This window comes from Fragaria vesca, linkage group LG6 (assembly GCF_000184155.1).
Source record: "Fragaria vesca subsp. vesca linkage group LG6, FraVesHawaii_1.0, whole genome shotgun sequence".
NCBI classification, from domain to species: Eukaryota; Viridiplantae; Streptophyta; class Magnoliopsida; order Rosales; family Rosaceae; genus Fragaria; species Fragaria vesca.
The window spans coordinates 5,745,757-5,760,458 of record NC_020496.1 but is presented as its reverse complement, the minus strand read 5'-3'; the positions used below and the strand labels follow the sequence as shown (position 1 = coordinate 5,760,458).

Here is a 14,702-nt window from a genome sequence, read left to right as displayed (position 1 = left end):
GTTTGATTCTACTTCTCAAACTTCCATCGTTAGCTTTGTTCGTTGTCAAAGAACATGGTATGTCTCTCACGTCCATATTTTACCAAGTAAAACTTATGGAAGAAAGAGAAAAAAAGGAAGAGAAATCAAAGAAAATATGGTACTGATGAAGATCGACTAGACTAGAGCAAAGAGTGAGTGAGTGAGGCTATCTATGTTAGATTGTTAGGGCCGGGTACGTGGTGAAATCAGATTTAGAGAGGGTCCATACTTTGCCGGTTGCTGTGCTAACATGATATGAGCTGTGGTGAGTGAATGAGTTAATAGGAATGACAATACATGAGTTTGGTAGTGGTCAACAGATGTGGACATTGGAGATGAAATAATCAAGCAACCACATCAAGTTTGGTCATATATAATTTAGTATAATTTACACACAACATAGTATACAAAGACACTAAAACATTCAACCATGGGAGGAGCTAGTATAGGACCAAGGGGCCTATAATTCATGCCATGCTATATAATTATGGTTACGAAGAATGATTATAGCAATGAAAGGTTAATAAATCTACTTATTGGCCCCTTTTGTATGATTGTATGAAGACATATATGCATGCGGTTATTACTGGTAAAGTTGTAATGTATAGTGTCATCTATACAATAAAACCAAAACTTTCCTTAACGTATTATCAAGAAATATTACCCAAAACAGTAATAAATACAACATACAATATTTCCTAGCTAATCTTGTTTCCAATCAATACAATAAATTGTATAATTATGATATGGTAAAGTATTTTTATCTTGACTTATATATGATAAAGTATGTACATAACTTGATTTGTATTTTGTATTAGATGTGCAAAAGCATTTCTAATAAATGATATGTCTAATCACTTTATTCAATGTATTGGTGTACCTCTTGTTTATTTCTACTTTTCTGAATTATTTTCAAGTACATTATAGTTTTGGCCCCCCTTAACAAATTTTTTTGGCTCCGCCTCTGCATTCAACATTCAACATTCGATGAGTTTGCAATACACTAATAGATATTAAGACTTTACATATTACATCGAAAACAACAAACTCAGATGATCATTTTTCTTTTTAAGAAAAAATTCATTGTACCTTGTAGTCGAACAAGATTGGGAGTAGATGCAAGCCACAAATGCATGGTTTGGAGCTAGAGGTAATGTAGAACATAATAAAACGTATAAGTGTATAACTACACCAAGGAGAATAGTGATAAGATGATTAAAATCTCTCCAAACTCCAAACATGCACATCATACCAAGAAATCTTCAATTTTTTTTTTTTTTTTTTTTTAGCAAAAACCTATAGATTATGCGAAATAGGAAACAAGACTAATTCTAACATAACATAAGACATGCTGGACTAATCATATTGTTAATGGCATGATTGAATCAACTTGTAGATATATAGCTCATCATATATGCCCAACCTGAACTTGACAGTTCAACCTCCACAAGGTTTTTGATCAGACGATCCAGAATCATCTGATCGAAACAGACTGAGAGGTGTGAGCACATACACCCAAGACCCCCAATTTTAAAAATCAGTTATTTTGTACTTTCCAAGCTGCTTCCCTCCAAAAATATAACTATCAAACCCCATTTTTGTACAATAGGAGCAGGCGAATGTTGTAAGCAATGATCACAGAGCTATTGACTTTCCGGATTTCTCAAAGGTAAAAGATCGATCTTCATAGCAAAACTGACGCAATGCTTTTCTTCTTCTTCTACCTCTATCTTGGATTAGTGTCAAGCTTTTCTAGTTGTGGCTTCTTCATTGTTAGTGGCCAAGAAACCCCAAGTACAAACTTGGGGTTTCTTTCATGTCCATTGAACATTGAGGATCTCCGGGAGCTAATCTCCGAAGGTGCTCCCAAAGTTCTTGATATCCAAACTGAGTGCCAGTACATCCTTGAAGGAATCCGGTTGCTTCGATCGGATTATCTTCGATCCACCGGCTATTTCTCCCCACCTCCCAATACCATAAGCTCATGCTGGGATGCATACCAAGTTTTGATCAGCGAATCGATACCGGACTTGAGAATTGGATCCACTTGTGGGTTCAAGCCCACTTTGCTGTCAGAGAGTTGTATGAGTATCACAACTCGGTCTCAATTTGAGAGGCTGATTCCCAAATCAGAGTTGCAGGTAGTTGAGGATGCTTGTAATCAGTCTCTGGATGATTATTCCCCTTGTTTTTCCTGTAGGCACATTTTGCAGGGTCTGAATATGTCTGATTTTGGTGGAGGGTATGATGGGAATGTATCAGATTGCAATGGATATCCTTATATTTATGCTGCAGCTTTTGGTAGTAGGAATGGACCAATAAATTTGAGCACAGCAAAGTGTTTGTTCTCACTAAACTTCAATGCTTTTGATAGAAAGTCTAAAAACAAGCACAGGGTTTGGCTTTGGGCTGTGTTGATAGGAAGTGTGTGTGGATTCACTGTGGCATTTTTTGTGGTTTGGGTTTTTTGGGAAAGGCATAGGGGAAGGAATAAGAAGAACAAGGATCAAAGTGAGACGATGGGGTTTGTTTCCGGCGTAGAGATTATAGGTGACAATAACAGTTTGGCTAGGTTCCCATTTGAGGAACTAAAAAAGGCCACTGAGAATTTCGCCAGGGATAACATAATTGGGATTGGAGGCTATGGAAATGTGTACAAGGGTACACTGGCAGATGGGGCTGAAGTAGCTTTGAAAAGGTTCAAGAACTTGTCTGCGGCCGGGGATGTGATGTTTGCTCATGAATTGGAGGTTATTGCAAGCATTCGGCATGTGAATCTTGTCGCGGTGAGAGGTTATTGTACAATAAAAGTGCCTTGGCAAGGCCACCAAAGGATAATGGTGTGTGACTTGGTGAACAATGGAAGTCTCTACGAACATCTTTTCGATTCAAGGATGAAGAAGCAGCTCAGCTGGCCAATTCGTCAGAAGATTGCGCTTGGAATGGCTCGCGGATTAGCTTACTTACACTATGGAGTGCAGCCTGCTGTAATCCACAGGGATGTCAAAGCAAGCAATGTGCTACTAGACGAAGCATTCGAGCCAAAACTGGCTGATTTTGGTCTAGCAAAGTTCACACCAGAAGGACAAACACATATTCACACAAAGGTGGCCGGCACATTTGGCTATGTCGCCCCGGAGTATGCTTTGTATGGGCAGTTATCCGAACGAAGCGATGTCTACAGTTTCGGGGTAGTGCTTCTTGAACTTTTGAGTGGAAAGAGAGCAGTCATTGAAGCTAGCGGTGCCACAACTCTTCTGTTGGCAGATTGGGCTTGGTCACAAGTGAGGGAAGGCAGACCATTAGATGTCATAGACGAAAGCATTCAGAACTTAAGCTCTCCGGAAGTAATGGAAAACTATGTAATGGTTGCAGTTCTCTCTTCTCATCCGGAATCTCATGCAAGGCCAACAATGGACCAGATTGTCAAGATTTTGGAAAGCAATTTTCAAGTTCCCTCAGACATGGATGCTCCTCTTCATAAAATAGATCAGTCAGCTGCGAGCTCTAGCGGTTCGAGTTACATTTCAGGCAATACTGGCTAGTGATCATTGAGTTGAGATGTTACGGGCATCCTGTGCCTCGATCATGGTTTTTATATGTTTCAGGTTTCAGTTTCCATTGTTGGAAAGACAGATACAAAAAAGAAGATAGTATCTCAAATATTTTTAAAGGTGCAGATCTCTTTGAAATGATCATAGAGACATTAAGCTTGTAATGGGAAGGGATTCTTGGAGACTTGGATCAACCATGCATTCTTAGTTTCATTCAACTTTATATATATTTAGGGTGACATTTTTTAAGAGTGGAGTACTGATTAGTAGGGATTTTCAAATCGCATGACAGCTCTAATGAAAATAATTTTAATCAAATAGTTCTTATTGAATGTTAAAGCAACATTATTCAGTCTTTATTGTTGAAGTATGTTCGTATAATCATTAAGCATAACCAGGTACATTAGAAAAATATGGTTGTGGTTCTGGCATTGTTAAATTAATCCAGACTGCCAGAGTACTATTTTCAACACTAAGTGTAGGTTGATTGTCAGTTGTCTTGGACTCTTGGTTTTGCTAACTCCATAGTTTATGCCAACTGCTCATGATTTTGTCATATAACTTTGCGCTATTGTAATTTGTAAACTAATGCTAAGCATATTGCTCTCTTTTGTATTTCGACTTGTATATCAAAAGACCGGTGAGAGGCTCCTCATAAATCTAAATCTACGTACATTCATGACCTGGTTATAAAACTATAAAAATGAAAGAGGTTTACATAGCAGATTTAGAGGTGTAACGTACTAGAACCTCTTTATTTCCATATTTAGATTAAAAAAACAAGAGAAAAAAAAATCACATTACATGGAAACATATAAATTGTCTCGTTTATCAAGACACAAATTTACACATGTAGAATAGTTAAATTGGAACAGAAACTCTATTATCGAGTAGAATTTGAGTAATCCTTAATGTAGAGATTAATATAGATCCTTAAGGTATATTGTTGTTCTTATACCATGGTAGAGTTTGCTTCACATCTCAACACTTCCTGCTGTGCACATGTGCATTGGTGAGAACCGCAGCAAAGAATTTGCAATGTGCATTGGTAACCCTTCCAAGTTCCAATGTTGTAACAATCAGTCTCTCTTCATACAATCCCCTCTCCTTTTACAGAAGAAGGATTTGATACTCCATTTCTTATAATTATTTCTCGATAAATAAGTGGTGGTTCCCAGATTTCCCTTTTTTTCCACTGAGGTTTGGTCACCAAAATTGGCAATTTAGACACTCCATGAAGTTTCCAACACAGACACGACTGAATCTTCATGCTTCCTTGGAGCCTCCACCTTGTTAAACCCTGCAATGAATTAGTTATATGAACAGGTGAAACCCGAATCCAACTAATAAGTATTTGGTTTAACATTTGTGAAGTTAATTTCCAAAGAAAAAACACTGAATTTCAAAAAATAGAATTAGAATTAATTTGAAGTTCTTACCCTTTTTGATCATCCACTTTCTCAAGCCTTCACAAAGTTTCGTCATTTGCTCAAACTTTTTGCAGAAAAAACATTTGATCTTCTCCAGTTTTGCTTCTGCAGTTCCTGAGCACTCAAAACTCCCAACTCAGCAGACTCCTCCATGCATATATGATCAGAGGTCCCCCTCCTCTGCAACTCCTCATCCAAAAGTTCAACGTGCTCTCCATGGAGTTTACGTTCTGACGACTTCTGCTTTAACCAAACAGAGAAGAAATTATTTAAACCAACAAGATCATTGAAATGAAAATAATACAATACCATCAGGATCGATAAACTCATACAAAGCTTCGCTTCCTTCTTCAACTTGTGTGTTATCCATATATAACGACATATATAGCAACTAACTTACTATGGAACCCAGATTTTCTTACCAAGGGGCAGATCTAAAATAGAAGGATTAGAACCAAAAGAAAAATTTGATCCCAAGATGTTCATTATCGGCTACCATGTATGATCAGTTAAGAATAGAGTTGCATATGAAAGGAATACATATATCGTACCGCTCTGTTACTGCCACCGTGCATTTATACAAAGAGATGACTGTTGTAGAAGACTGATATATCGATCACTATCCTTGTATCCGCCTCCATGATAGAGAACGCGAGACCGAGGAATATCTGAGAGAAGATGACCGAGGAGGAGGCAGAGCAATCGAGGTGAGAGCAGGGTTAGGGTTCGGGTTAAGGGCTATTGTGATCAGAGGGGGTTTTTATACTCGATACTTTTGCCAACTACTAGGGTTAAAGGTTGGGACTGGGTACAGCTAGTGGGCTTTTGGGCCTGAAGGTTGGCAATGGCCCAATTTTAGTGTTTTTTTTTTTTTTTTTTTGGGTTTTCTGATCTTGTTGGTTAGCTAGGTAATACGTCTCTCATCTATTAAGTGTTGGTGACGAAAAAAAGAGGAGTTTGACTCACAAATAATACAGACTAGATCCGATGCTGACCTGAAACGATTGAGAAGTTTATGTCGACATTTGACTAGATGTTTGCATATATTTCTCATTTTAATCAAGTAAAATTATCTGAAATCATATACATTACCTTATCGTTGTGCCTCCTTTATATATGAGAAAACTAACTTAAGCCGCCATTAAAAGTCAAAATGATTCAAATAAAAGATGTCAAAGTGATTATTGACAAATCAAAGATAACGTTCGTGGGGATTGATCATTTTAAATTTGTCGAACAATAGAAATGTAACAGAAAAGAGAATATAATAACATTTGGAATAGTACTTCAATGCTGACCTTGTCTTAATCATTCCATCTATCCTTCTAGATGATGGAAGCGTTTCACTCCCTTTCCAATCCATATTTCACATCAGAAGGTAGAGTTCTCAAAGAAGATATTGTTATTTTAGCGGTCAAAGTTACATTAAGGAATTCTTTAGCGGGTTTATTACTTAGCATAAACACTCCACTAGGAACATAATGAAAGGATTATTTGATCCATTACTCAGGACAAACACAAAGATGTTAATTAGAATACAAGCTTCAGTGTTGTCAAACCAAATTTTGAGGCGTCTAGAAGGAATTACAGTTCATGCATCATATAGCTAGGTAGTCTTCCACAAGAGACAAACATACACTCCCAATTCCCTTACGGCAGCTCTGCTGAACCATTTTCTTTCATATTGAATTTTATATCTTAGATAGTTTGGATCCGCACGGCCGTCCATCGATCATCTTGACTTGATGAAAAAGTCATCGTGATCGATGGCTCTGATTAGAGAAAACAAACTTGAATTTTGTTTTGTTTTATAAAGCACACTATTAACTTCGATCTTTACTTACGATATTTGTGGTATTCTTACTTTATCATAATGTTGTTATTATTTTGAGTTCTTAGCATTTAACTATTTGTCTAACTTAAGTCGTTTTCAAAGACGTTACCAAACAATTTCAAACAGGAAAGTGGTCATAGGTCTGAGCATCACTTATCAAAGACGCCCAAATTCAAAAGTCAGTTAGGAACTTAGGACCAAATCCATAATCTACCTCAGAGGTTTCTTCCCTCCAATAATAGCTCACATTTGAAGACCATTTCCAAGCTCCCCAAAACCCAAACCCAAATCCAAATTCCACCCCAACATTCCAACAAACTCAAAATCCTCTTCCTTATCATCAAAACCGCAAACCTTCCCATGAAGATGATCTCATTTCACTCTCAAATGTCTATTCTCCGATTCCTCCTTCTTGTATTAAGCTTAGGTTTTGCCACTTCCATAACCATCAACAATGAAACCTCTGCACATAGAAATCTGGCTACTAATCCTCTGTGTCCATGGGACACAGCTTCCCTCCAAAAACTCATCGACCAAAACCACCTCCCATTTCCATCACAGGACATCTCCACTGAGTGCCAGTACATGCTTCAAGGAATTCGTCTCCTTCGATCCGATTATCTCCGAACCAACGGCTCCTTCTCTCTGCCTCCAAATGTCTTGGATGCCTGCTGGGATTCATATGAAGATTTAGTCCACCAGTTCATACCAGGATTCCAGATCAAATCGAGTTGCGGCTACAAGACCAACTTCATTTCCAACACTTGTATGAACATAACAAGTAGATCTGATTTTGAAAATTTGGTTCCGGCTTTCCAGTTGCAGCAAATCAAGTCCTCTTGTGACCAGTCTCTGAAGAACGATTCGGCTTGTGCTTCTTGTGTGGATAGCTTGAATAGTGTTAGATCATCTTACTTCGAAGGATCAGGTGATGGGAATGTTTCGGATTGTAAAGGGTACCCTTATATATATGCTGCAGCTTTTGCTAACAGGTTTGGACCAGATGACATAGGCACTGCAAAGTGTGTGTTCTTGCTTGATTTTAGTTCAGCTAGTCGAAAATCCAAGAACCCACGTGCAGTGATGTGGGGGATTTTGTCCGGTTGTGTTGATGGTTTTGTTGGGGCAGTTGTGGTGGTTTGGCTTCTTTGGGTGTGGCATAAGAAATGGAGGAAGAGGAGGAGAGATAGCTTGGCTCGAGTCGAGGTACAGCCAGATGTGGAGAGTGGTACTAATTCGTCGTCGTTGAAGTTCAGTTTCGAAGAAATTCGAAAGGCAACAGGTAATTTTTCTAGGGAGAACATAGTTGGTATGGGTGCATATGGAAATGTCTACAAGGGAGTGTTGCCAGATGGGTCTGAAGTTGCATTGAAAAGGTTCAAGAACTGCTCTGCTGCTGGAGACGAAGTTTTTGCACATGAAGTTGAGGTCATTGCTAGTGTTAGACATGTGAATCTTGTAGCGTTACGAGGCTATTGCACCGCGACGGTGCCTATGGAAGGGCATCAGAGAATAATAGCTTGTGATCTAATGAGAAATGGAAGCCTATATCAGCACCTTTTTCAGCCAGGATTCAAGAAGTTAACTTGGTCAATTCGACAAAAGATTGCGCTAGGAGTCGCTCGTGGATTGGCATATTTGCACTATGGAGTGCACCCTGCTATAATTCATAGAGACATCAAAGCGAGCAATGTACTTCTAGACGAAGCATTCGAGGCAAAACTAGCTGATTTCGGGCTTGCAAAGTTCACACCAGAGGGACAGACACATATGAGTACAAGCGTAGCCGGTACTCTTGGATATGTAGCTCCTGAGTATGCTTTGTATGGGCAGTTATCCGAGAGAATCGATGTGTATAGCTTCGGGGTTGTGCTTCTTGAGCTTTTGAGTGGGAAGAAAGCAGTTGTGGAAGTTCTTGATGACAATAGGCCTTTGTTGTTGGCAGATTGGGCATGGTCACAGGTTAGGGAAGGTGGGGCTTTGGGTGTTATTGAAGAAGGGATGCCAGAGTTGGGTGTGCCAGAAGTGATGGAGAAGTATGTGTTGGTTGCTGTGCTTTGCTCTCACCCTATACCATATGCTAGGCCAACAATGGATCACATTGTGAAAATACTTGAAAATGATGATACTCCAGTTCCTTCTATTCAAGGCCGCCCATTCTCTCTTTTAGCACAAATGGATGATACAGAGAGATCATCAAGAAGCTAGCTTAGCTTGACAACAATTAATTGTAAATATTTGATTAATTGGAGTAACGTGACCACATTTATATCAATGTATGTGGTATTATTATTTTTTAATTAAAATAAAGAACTATATTAATAAGAGCAACTAGCCCAGATTAATAAAACAGCCCCGCAAGGAAAAACTCATGAAGGAATACAAACAAAATGTAAAACAAACATCAATGTATGTGGTATGATGTTCTATTGATCTAGCTAGGCTTCTATATGCTGATTTTAATTCATGGCAGCATTGTAACATTGTCTTTAAATTGGGCTGATGCTTGCATAAACTTACAGATGCCTAAATTGGTCGTGCTAATATTGCAGCCCATTCCTTAGCTGCCTACCTGCTTATGCTCTTTTTCATATATAGTTGTAATTTTGTAAGCGAGTCACTTACTTCACATTGTACTCGGATTTTAATCAAAAATTAAAAAAAAAAAAAAAAAAAGGTGTGTTAATAACATCAACATAAGGTCCGACTCGGCCAAATCGGCCCAATAACAACCTCGGACTGAGCCGGGCTAATATGTTCATTTAATCATTTTACTCGGCCCTGCCCGACACGTGAGAACACCTGCTTGTTTTCCACCTCTACATTCAAGAATATTTGGAAAACCAAAATGGGGCACCCTTGTCTCACTATATAATCAAACACGACTCACCTGTTGTGACACTTTTGCATCCCAACTCGTTGACATGAGTCACACGATGACAGTAGCTCTCTGCTTTGCATTGCCGATATCAGTTATCGGTGGCTATCGATTACCAACAATTCGGTTTACCGAACATAAAAATAATGGTTGCTAACTTGCTATTCGATTGATTTGATGATTACCAAACCAAATGATAGCCATAGACATGAGAGTAGCTCTCTTCTTAGCATTGTTTTGTGATAATCAAACAAGGCAATGGCAGCAGAAACCATGGAAGAAGGACTACTGAGTATTTGCAATGCCGATGAGGAAGAGGAAACATCCTCCTCTGCAGTCACTAGTGTTATTGTTCAGAGTACTTTAGTCGCCCTCTGTGGTTCTCTCTCCACCGGCTGTGCTGTAGGTCCCTTCACCCATTTCGATAGTATAGTTTATCCTGCTTTTAGTTTGTCTATGAACTTTGTTGAAGCAAACAGTGATACATGGTAGAAGAATAGGAGATAAACTAGCTATATCATTATATGTCTTGGCTTGAAGCACTATTAGGGTTATTAATAGAATCTTTGCTATTGTTTCTGACCAAGCTAGTATACAATTTAATTGCTTTGCAGACAGGGTATTCATCAGCTGCTGAATCTGGAATTGTGGAAGACTTGGACCTTAATCTTGCCGCAGTAACAAGTTACTGATCTTTAACACGTTTTTATGCATTGGACACAATTTACTGGACTCTGAAACAGTTAAATGTCATCTTTTTGCGTAAAGTGGATTTTATTATCTGAAGTTTAATTTACAGTCTATACATTTGGTAACTTGTCTTGTTATTATACAGTACTCGGTTTTTGGTTCGATAATGACAATTGGAGGTGTTATTGGTTCATTGATGAATGGCAAGGTAGCTGAGCTCATCGGTCGTAGAGGTGTAAGTTTTTGTGGATGGAAGCTTCATTTCTAAACCCAATGCAGTATTATCTGAAGCTTATGTTCCTTTCCTATCAATATTGTCAAACAGACAATGTGGTTGTCTGCAGTATTCAGTACTGCAGGGTGGATCACTATGGCATTTGCACAGGTTAACGTTCCTTCTCTTTGTTTCCATCTCTATATACTTTTATGAATGCTATATGTTCATATATGGGATTCATGAAAAAATGTATACTCATTTGAGCCCCAAATAGTCTCTTCTTCAGTCGTTATTATTTAAGCAGAAATCTCAACTAGATTGTTCGACGAGTTACTGATAGCCAATTAGTAGTTTGATCAGTTCAATGCTTGATGCAGAATGCTTTATGGCTGGATATTGGAAGACTGTCAGTGGGAATTAGTGCCGGGATAATTCATTATGTGGTAATTGTGAATTCAATCAAGTTTTAAAACTTCCATGTTACACATATAGAACCACTTCTTATCTTAAGCAGAAGAACCACTTCTTATCATAAGCAGGTACCAGTTTACATAGCAGAAATAACACCTACAGATATAAAGGGAAGATTCGCTTCAGCTAATCAGGTGTTGTCAAGTAAAGTTCCGACTCATTATTCTCTTTGCTTCATCTAACTACCACCCTTTTCTCTAATACTTGCTACTGAAATTTTGTGTCTGCACAGTTAATGATCAGCTGTGGTTTTTGTTTATTCTATTTGATTGGAAATGCTATAACGTGGCGCAGCATGGCAGCTATTGGTACATAATCTGAAACTTTTACATATCAAAGTTCGATCAGTCAAACCCTTAACTGCTAATAACAACTATATGCAGGCGCTATTCCAAGTGTACTACAAATTGTAGGCCTATTTTTCATTCCAGAGTCTCCAAGATGGCTGGTGAGTCCAATTCAACCGATGTCTTATGATGAATGCTAGTCCTACTAAGGATTAGTCTACACATATATTGCTCATCGATCTTTAGTACCAGCATAAAAGTCCTTTTACTGGATCAACGGCAGGCTTTGAATTACAATGGTCAAGATTGATTGATACACTTGTTGTCTGTAGTCTAAAATTGGTAGACAAAAGGACCTTGAAGCTGTTCTGCAGCAACTTAGAGGAAAAAATGCTGATATATCTCAAGAAGCAGCTGCGATCATGGTAATTTTGTAAATTAGCAGCCACAAGCCCACAACTAGGGATCACTTTTCACAAGACATTTCTGAGTAAATGAGACGTGCTCTCGCATTGTGGCAGGAGTATACAGAAATCTTTCAGCAGGAATCAGAGACATTGGTGGACTTGTTCCAGAGGAAATATGCTTACTCCCTCATTGTAAGCTGCCTAGCTAAATCAAAGTAAATATTATTAAAACTAACATCTTGTGTATTGTTAAACCTTCCATCATCTGTCTGACCTTAGAATACATATTTCATTTGGTTCAGGTTGGAGTTGGCTTACTGTTACTGCAGCAATTTCGGGGTGCAAATGCCGTATCTTATTACGGAAGCTCTATATTTGAAAATGTTAGTAAATCAAAAGCTTTCCAAAATTGCTTCATATATTGAAAATGATTATTGTAACAAACAATATGATATCATTTTCATTTTTTGTCAGGTTTTTCATCTAGCATTGGAACTATATCAATGGCTGTTATTGCGGTTAGTAAATAATTTTCAATAATGCAAGTGCATAGAGAACTTAGTTTGGTCCATATTCAAACGGCTAGATCTTTGTTATTTAATTTCACAGATACCTGCAGTTGCATTGAGTGTGCTCTTAACAGATGAATTGGGAAGACAACCACTTCTACTGGTGAGAACTGCAAAGAACAAAATTTTCTGATGTTGAATATCAATAAGTTCAAAATGAATTGGTATGTTGCCAAATGTTTTATAGGTTTCTGCTCCTGGAATGTGCTTGAGTTTGTTTCTTGTGGGATTGGCTTTCTGCTTTCAGGTTTCTCCCCATACTAAATTTGATACTGCTTATCTGTCCATGTTGATATTCTTCATAAACAAATGGCAGTTCAGATTTTGAATTAGTACCTTTTTTTTTGGATATTGCAGGCGCTACACCAGTGGGAAGAGCTCACTCCCATTCTTGTGTTTATCGGCATGTTGGTAATACGATAGGTTCCTTTCGATGCATTAATGTTAGACCAACTCCATGTAATGGCAGATTTCATGTAGTGGTAAAGCTACACTGAGTAGGCTTTCATTACATGAAACTATTCTACCACTACATTTAAGTAGAATTTGTATGAACAAAAGACAAGTAATCCTTCTCGTTTTTTCTCATTCGGAAAATGTATCATGTCTTTGTCTCTTGTTCAGGGTTATAGTGCATCATACTTGATTGGCATGGCAGGTTTACCCTGGGTTATAATGTCAGAGGTAGCTAGTTTAGTTTACCTCTTCTTAAGCTTCATTTGTGTTTTCAGGAATAATTTATTAATTTACAGGATTTCACGTACAGAACGATAAACTTTGTAATAACAACGATTCCATAATTGATTTGCATTATTTCAGATATTCCCAATAAACATTAAAGGTTCGGCTGGAAGCCTGATAAGTTTGGTGTACTGGTCTTGTTCTTGGATAGTGACATACACCTTCAATTTTACAATGCAATGGAGCTCAGAAGGTATCTCATTCTTTCTGGTTCATTTCTTTGCCCCCTCTGTTTCTTGCGACTGAAGTTATGTATACATATCAACTTATTGGTGCCACATACTACTACTTCAGGAACATTTTTCTTCTTCTCAGCGATCAACGACGGTTTAGCCATTCTGTTCGTTGCAAAGCTTGTGCCGGAAACTAAGGGGCGAACACTAGAAGAAATACAAGCATCAATCTCCCATCAAAGATGATGATGACCTCTGTGCATATATATAGCATTCCCTTAAGTCAGAATAAAATGGTTCTGTAATCTTGGCCACTATATAGTGTGATGGATTCAGATTCTTATCGAGTTGCCGACGGATGATCCAACTGTAAGTCAACCCGGCACGATTTTCAGCTTGATAGCTTAATTTTAGTTAGCTGCAAGAAGGCGACACTACAAAGTTAGAATGATAATGTTGTTAGTTTAAATTGTGGTTTCTTTTGGGGAAACGAAGATCAGGTGCCAACAACATGAATTTTGCTCTTACACACGTTATTCTAGTAGCATCTTGGGTATGTCATGTAAGTCAGATTCTTGATGAGTTGCCGACGGATGATCTAACTGCAAGTCAACCCAGTTTGCTAGCTTAGTTTAGTTAGCAGCTGCAAGAAGGCGACACTACAAATTTACAAACCTTTCCAACACTCGTGGCATGCATATTCCTTGTTCTACCTCCTAATGACATTTTATTTTATTTTTTTTCCTCACACTTGTCAAGTTCGAATACTATTTTTTTCGATGAAGAGACAGTTTGAAAGGAACCGTGAGAGGGACACGCATCTCATCTCACCTTATTAATATGTTATATATTGGAGACTTAATTTGTCGATATATATGACCTGTGTCGACATAGTTGGCCTGTTTCTGTGTAGAATGATGTTTGAGGCCTAACTGCCAAGGTACAAATACTCCCTCCCTCCCATACCAGGATATATGACCGGTGGTCAGAGAGACGTAATAGAAAGCATCATTGCGGAATAGATCGATGTCTCAACTTTCATCATTGAAATGCAGCATCGATCACTTTCTCCTGAGCTATGTTGCACAGACACGGACACGGCGACACGATACGGTGCTACATGCTGACACGATAAAACTTAAAAACTGAATATCCGACACAGTTTAGACACGGCAAATAAAATTATATATTTATTATTTTTAATAAATAAAAATATATTAAAATATAAAATAAATTCATTACATTACCAAAATAATGTTCTAAATTCAATTCATTGCATAACCATAAAAAAATAACATTAAAAAGAGTCAAATGCAAATGATAAAAGTGCATAATTAACAATATTAGAAGTAGCAGACTTTAACTTAAAACATAACATTAAAGAAAATCAAATTTGCAGTAGGTTGATGACAAAACTAGGCAGTAGTTTG

The 14,702-nt window shown here is 38.0% G+C and overlaps 3 protein-coding genes and 1 non-coding gene across 5 annotated transcripts in view; 3 read left to right on the top strand and 1 right to left on the bottom strand.

The window, feature by feature from the left end:
• Positions 1-1,647: 1,647 nt before the first annotated feature.
• Positions 1,648-3,617, top strand: LOC101307806 (probable LRR receptor-like serine/threonine-protein kinase RKF3-like). The gene has a single exon (XM_004302419.1). The coding sequence runs from the start codon at positions 1,725-1,727 to the stop codon at positions 3,564-3,566; it is 1,842 nt and encodes a 613-aa protein (XP_004302467.1). The 5' UTR covers positions 1,648-1,724; the 3' UTR covers positions 3,567-3,617.
• A 771-nt stretch (positions 3,618-4,388) lies between these two features.
• LOC101307409 lies at positions 4,389-5,673 on the bottom strand. 2 transcript variants are annotated; one of them, XR_184863.1, is made up of 3 exons: positions 5,557-5,673; positions 5,015-5,245; positions 4,389-4,875 (listed from the first exon to the last, which is right to left on the bottom strand). It is a non-coding gene; the product is annotated as an uncharacterized LOC101307409 (transcript). The 2 variants fall into 2 exon arrangements; XR_184862.1 differs by lacking the exon at positions 5,557-5,673 and having other exon boundaries at positions 5,015-5,180.
• Positions 5,674-7,040: 1,367 nt separating this feature from the next.
• Positions 7,041-9,047, top strand: LOC101308488 (probable LRR receptor-like serine/threonine-protein kinase RKF3-like). The gene has a single exon (XM_004304988.1). The coding sequence runs from the start codon at positions 7,200-7,202 to the stop codon at positions 9,045-9,047; it is 1,848 nt and encodes a 615-aa protein (XP_004305036.1). The 5' UTR covers positions 7,041-7,199.
• Positions 9,048-9,953: 906 nt separating this feature from the next.
• The window catches only part of LOC101308201 (solute carrier family 22 member 4-like), a 19,791-nt gene continuing 15,042 nt past the window's right edge, over positions 9,954-14,702 (top strand). The window contains exons 1-2 of the mRNA XM_004304987.1: positions 9,954-10,119; positions 10,332-10,394. Of these exons, the coding sequence (XP_004305035.1) occupies positions 9,976-10,119; positions 10,332-10,394 (207 nt within the window). The 5' untranslated portion in view covers positions 9,954-9,975. The remainder of the gene's footprint in view (positions 10,120-10,331; positions 10,395-14,702) is intronic.

Bases quoted from the DNA above. Each gene is read 5' to 3' on its own strand.
- LOC101307806 (XM_004302419.1), top strand. From the start codon at position 1,725: ATGCTTTTCTTCTTCTTCTACCTCTATCTTGGATTAGTGTCAAGCTTT.
- LOC101308488 (XM_004304988.1), top strand. From the start codon at position 7,200: ATGAAGATGATCTCATTTCACTCTCAAATGTCTATTCTCCGATTCCTC.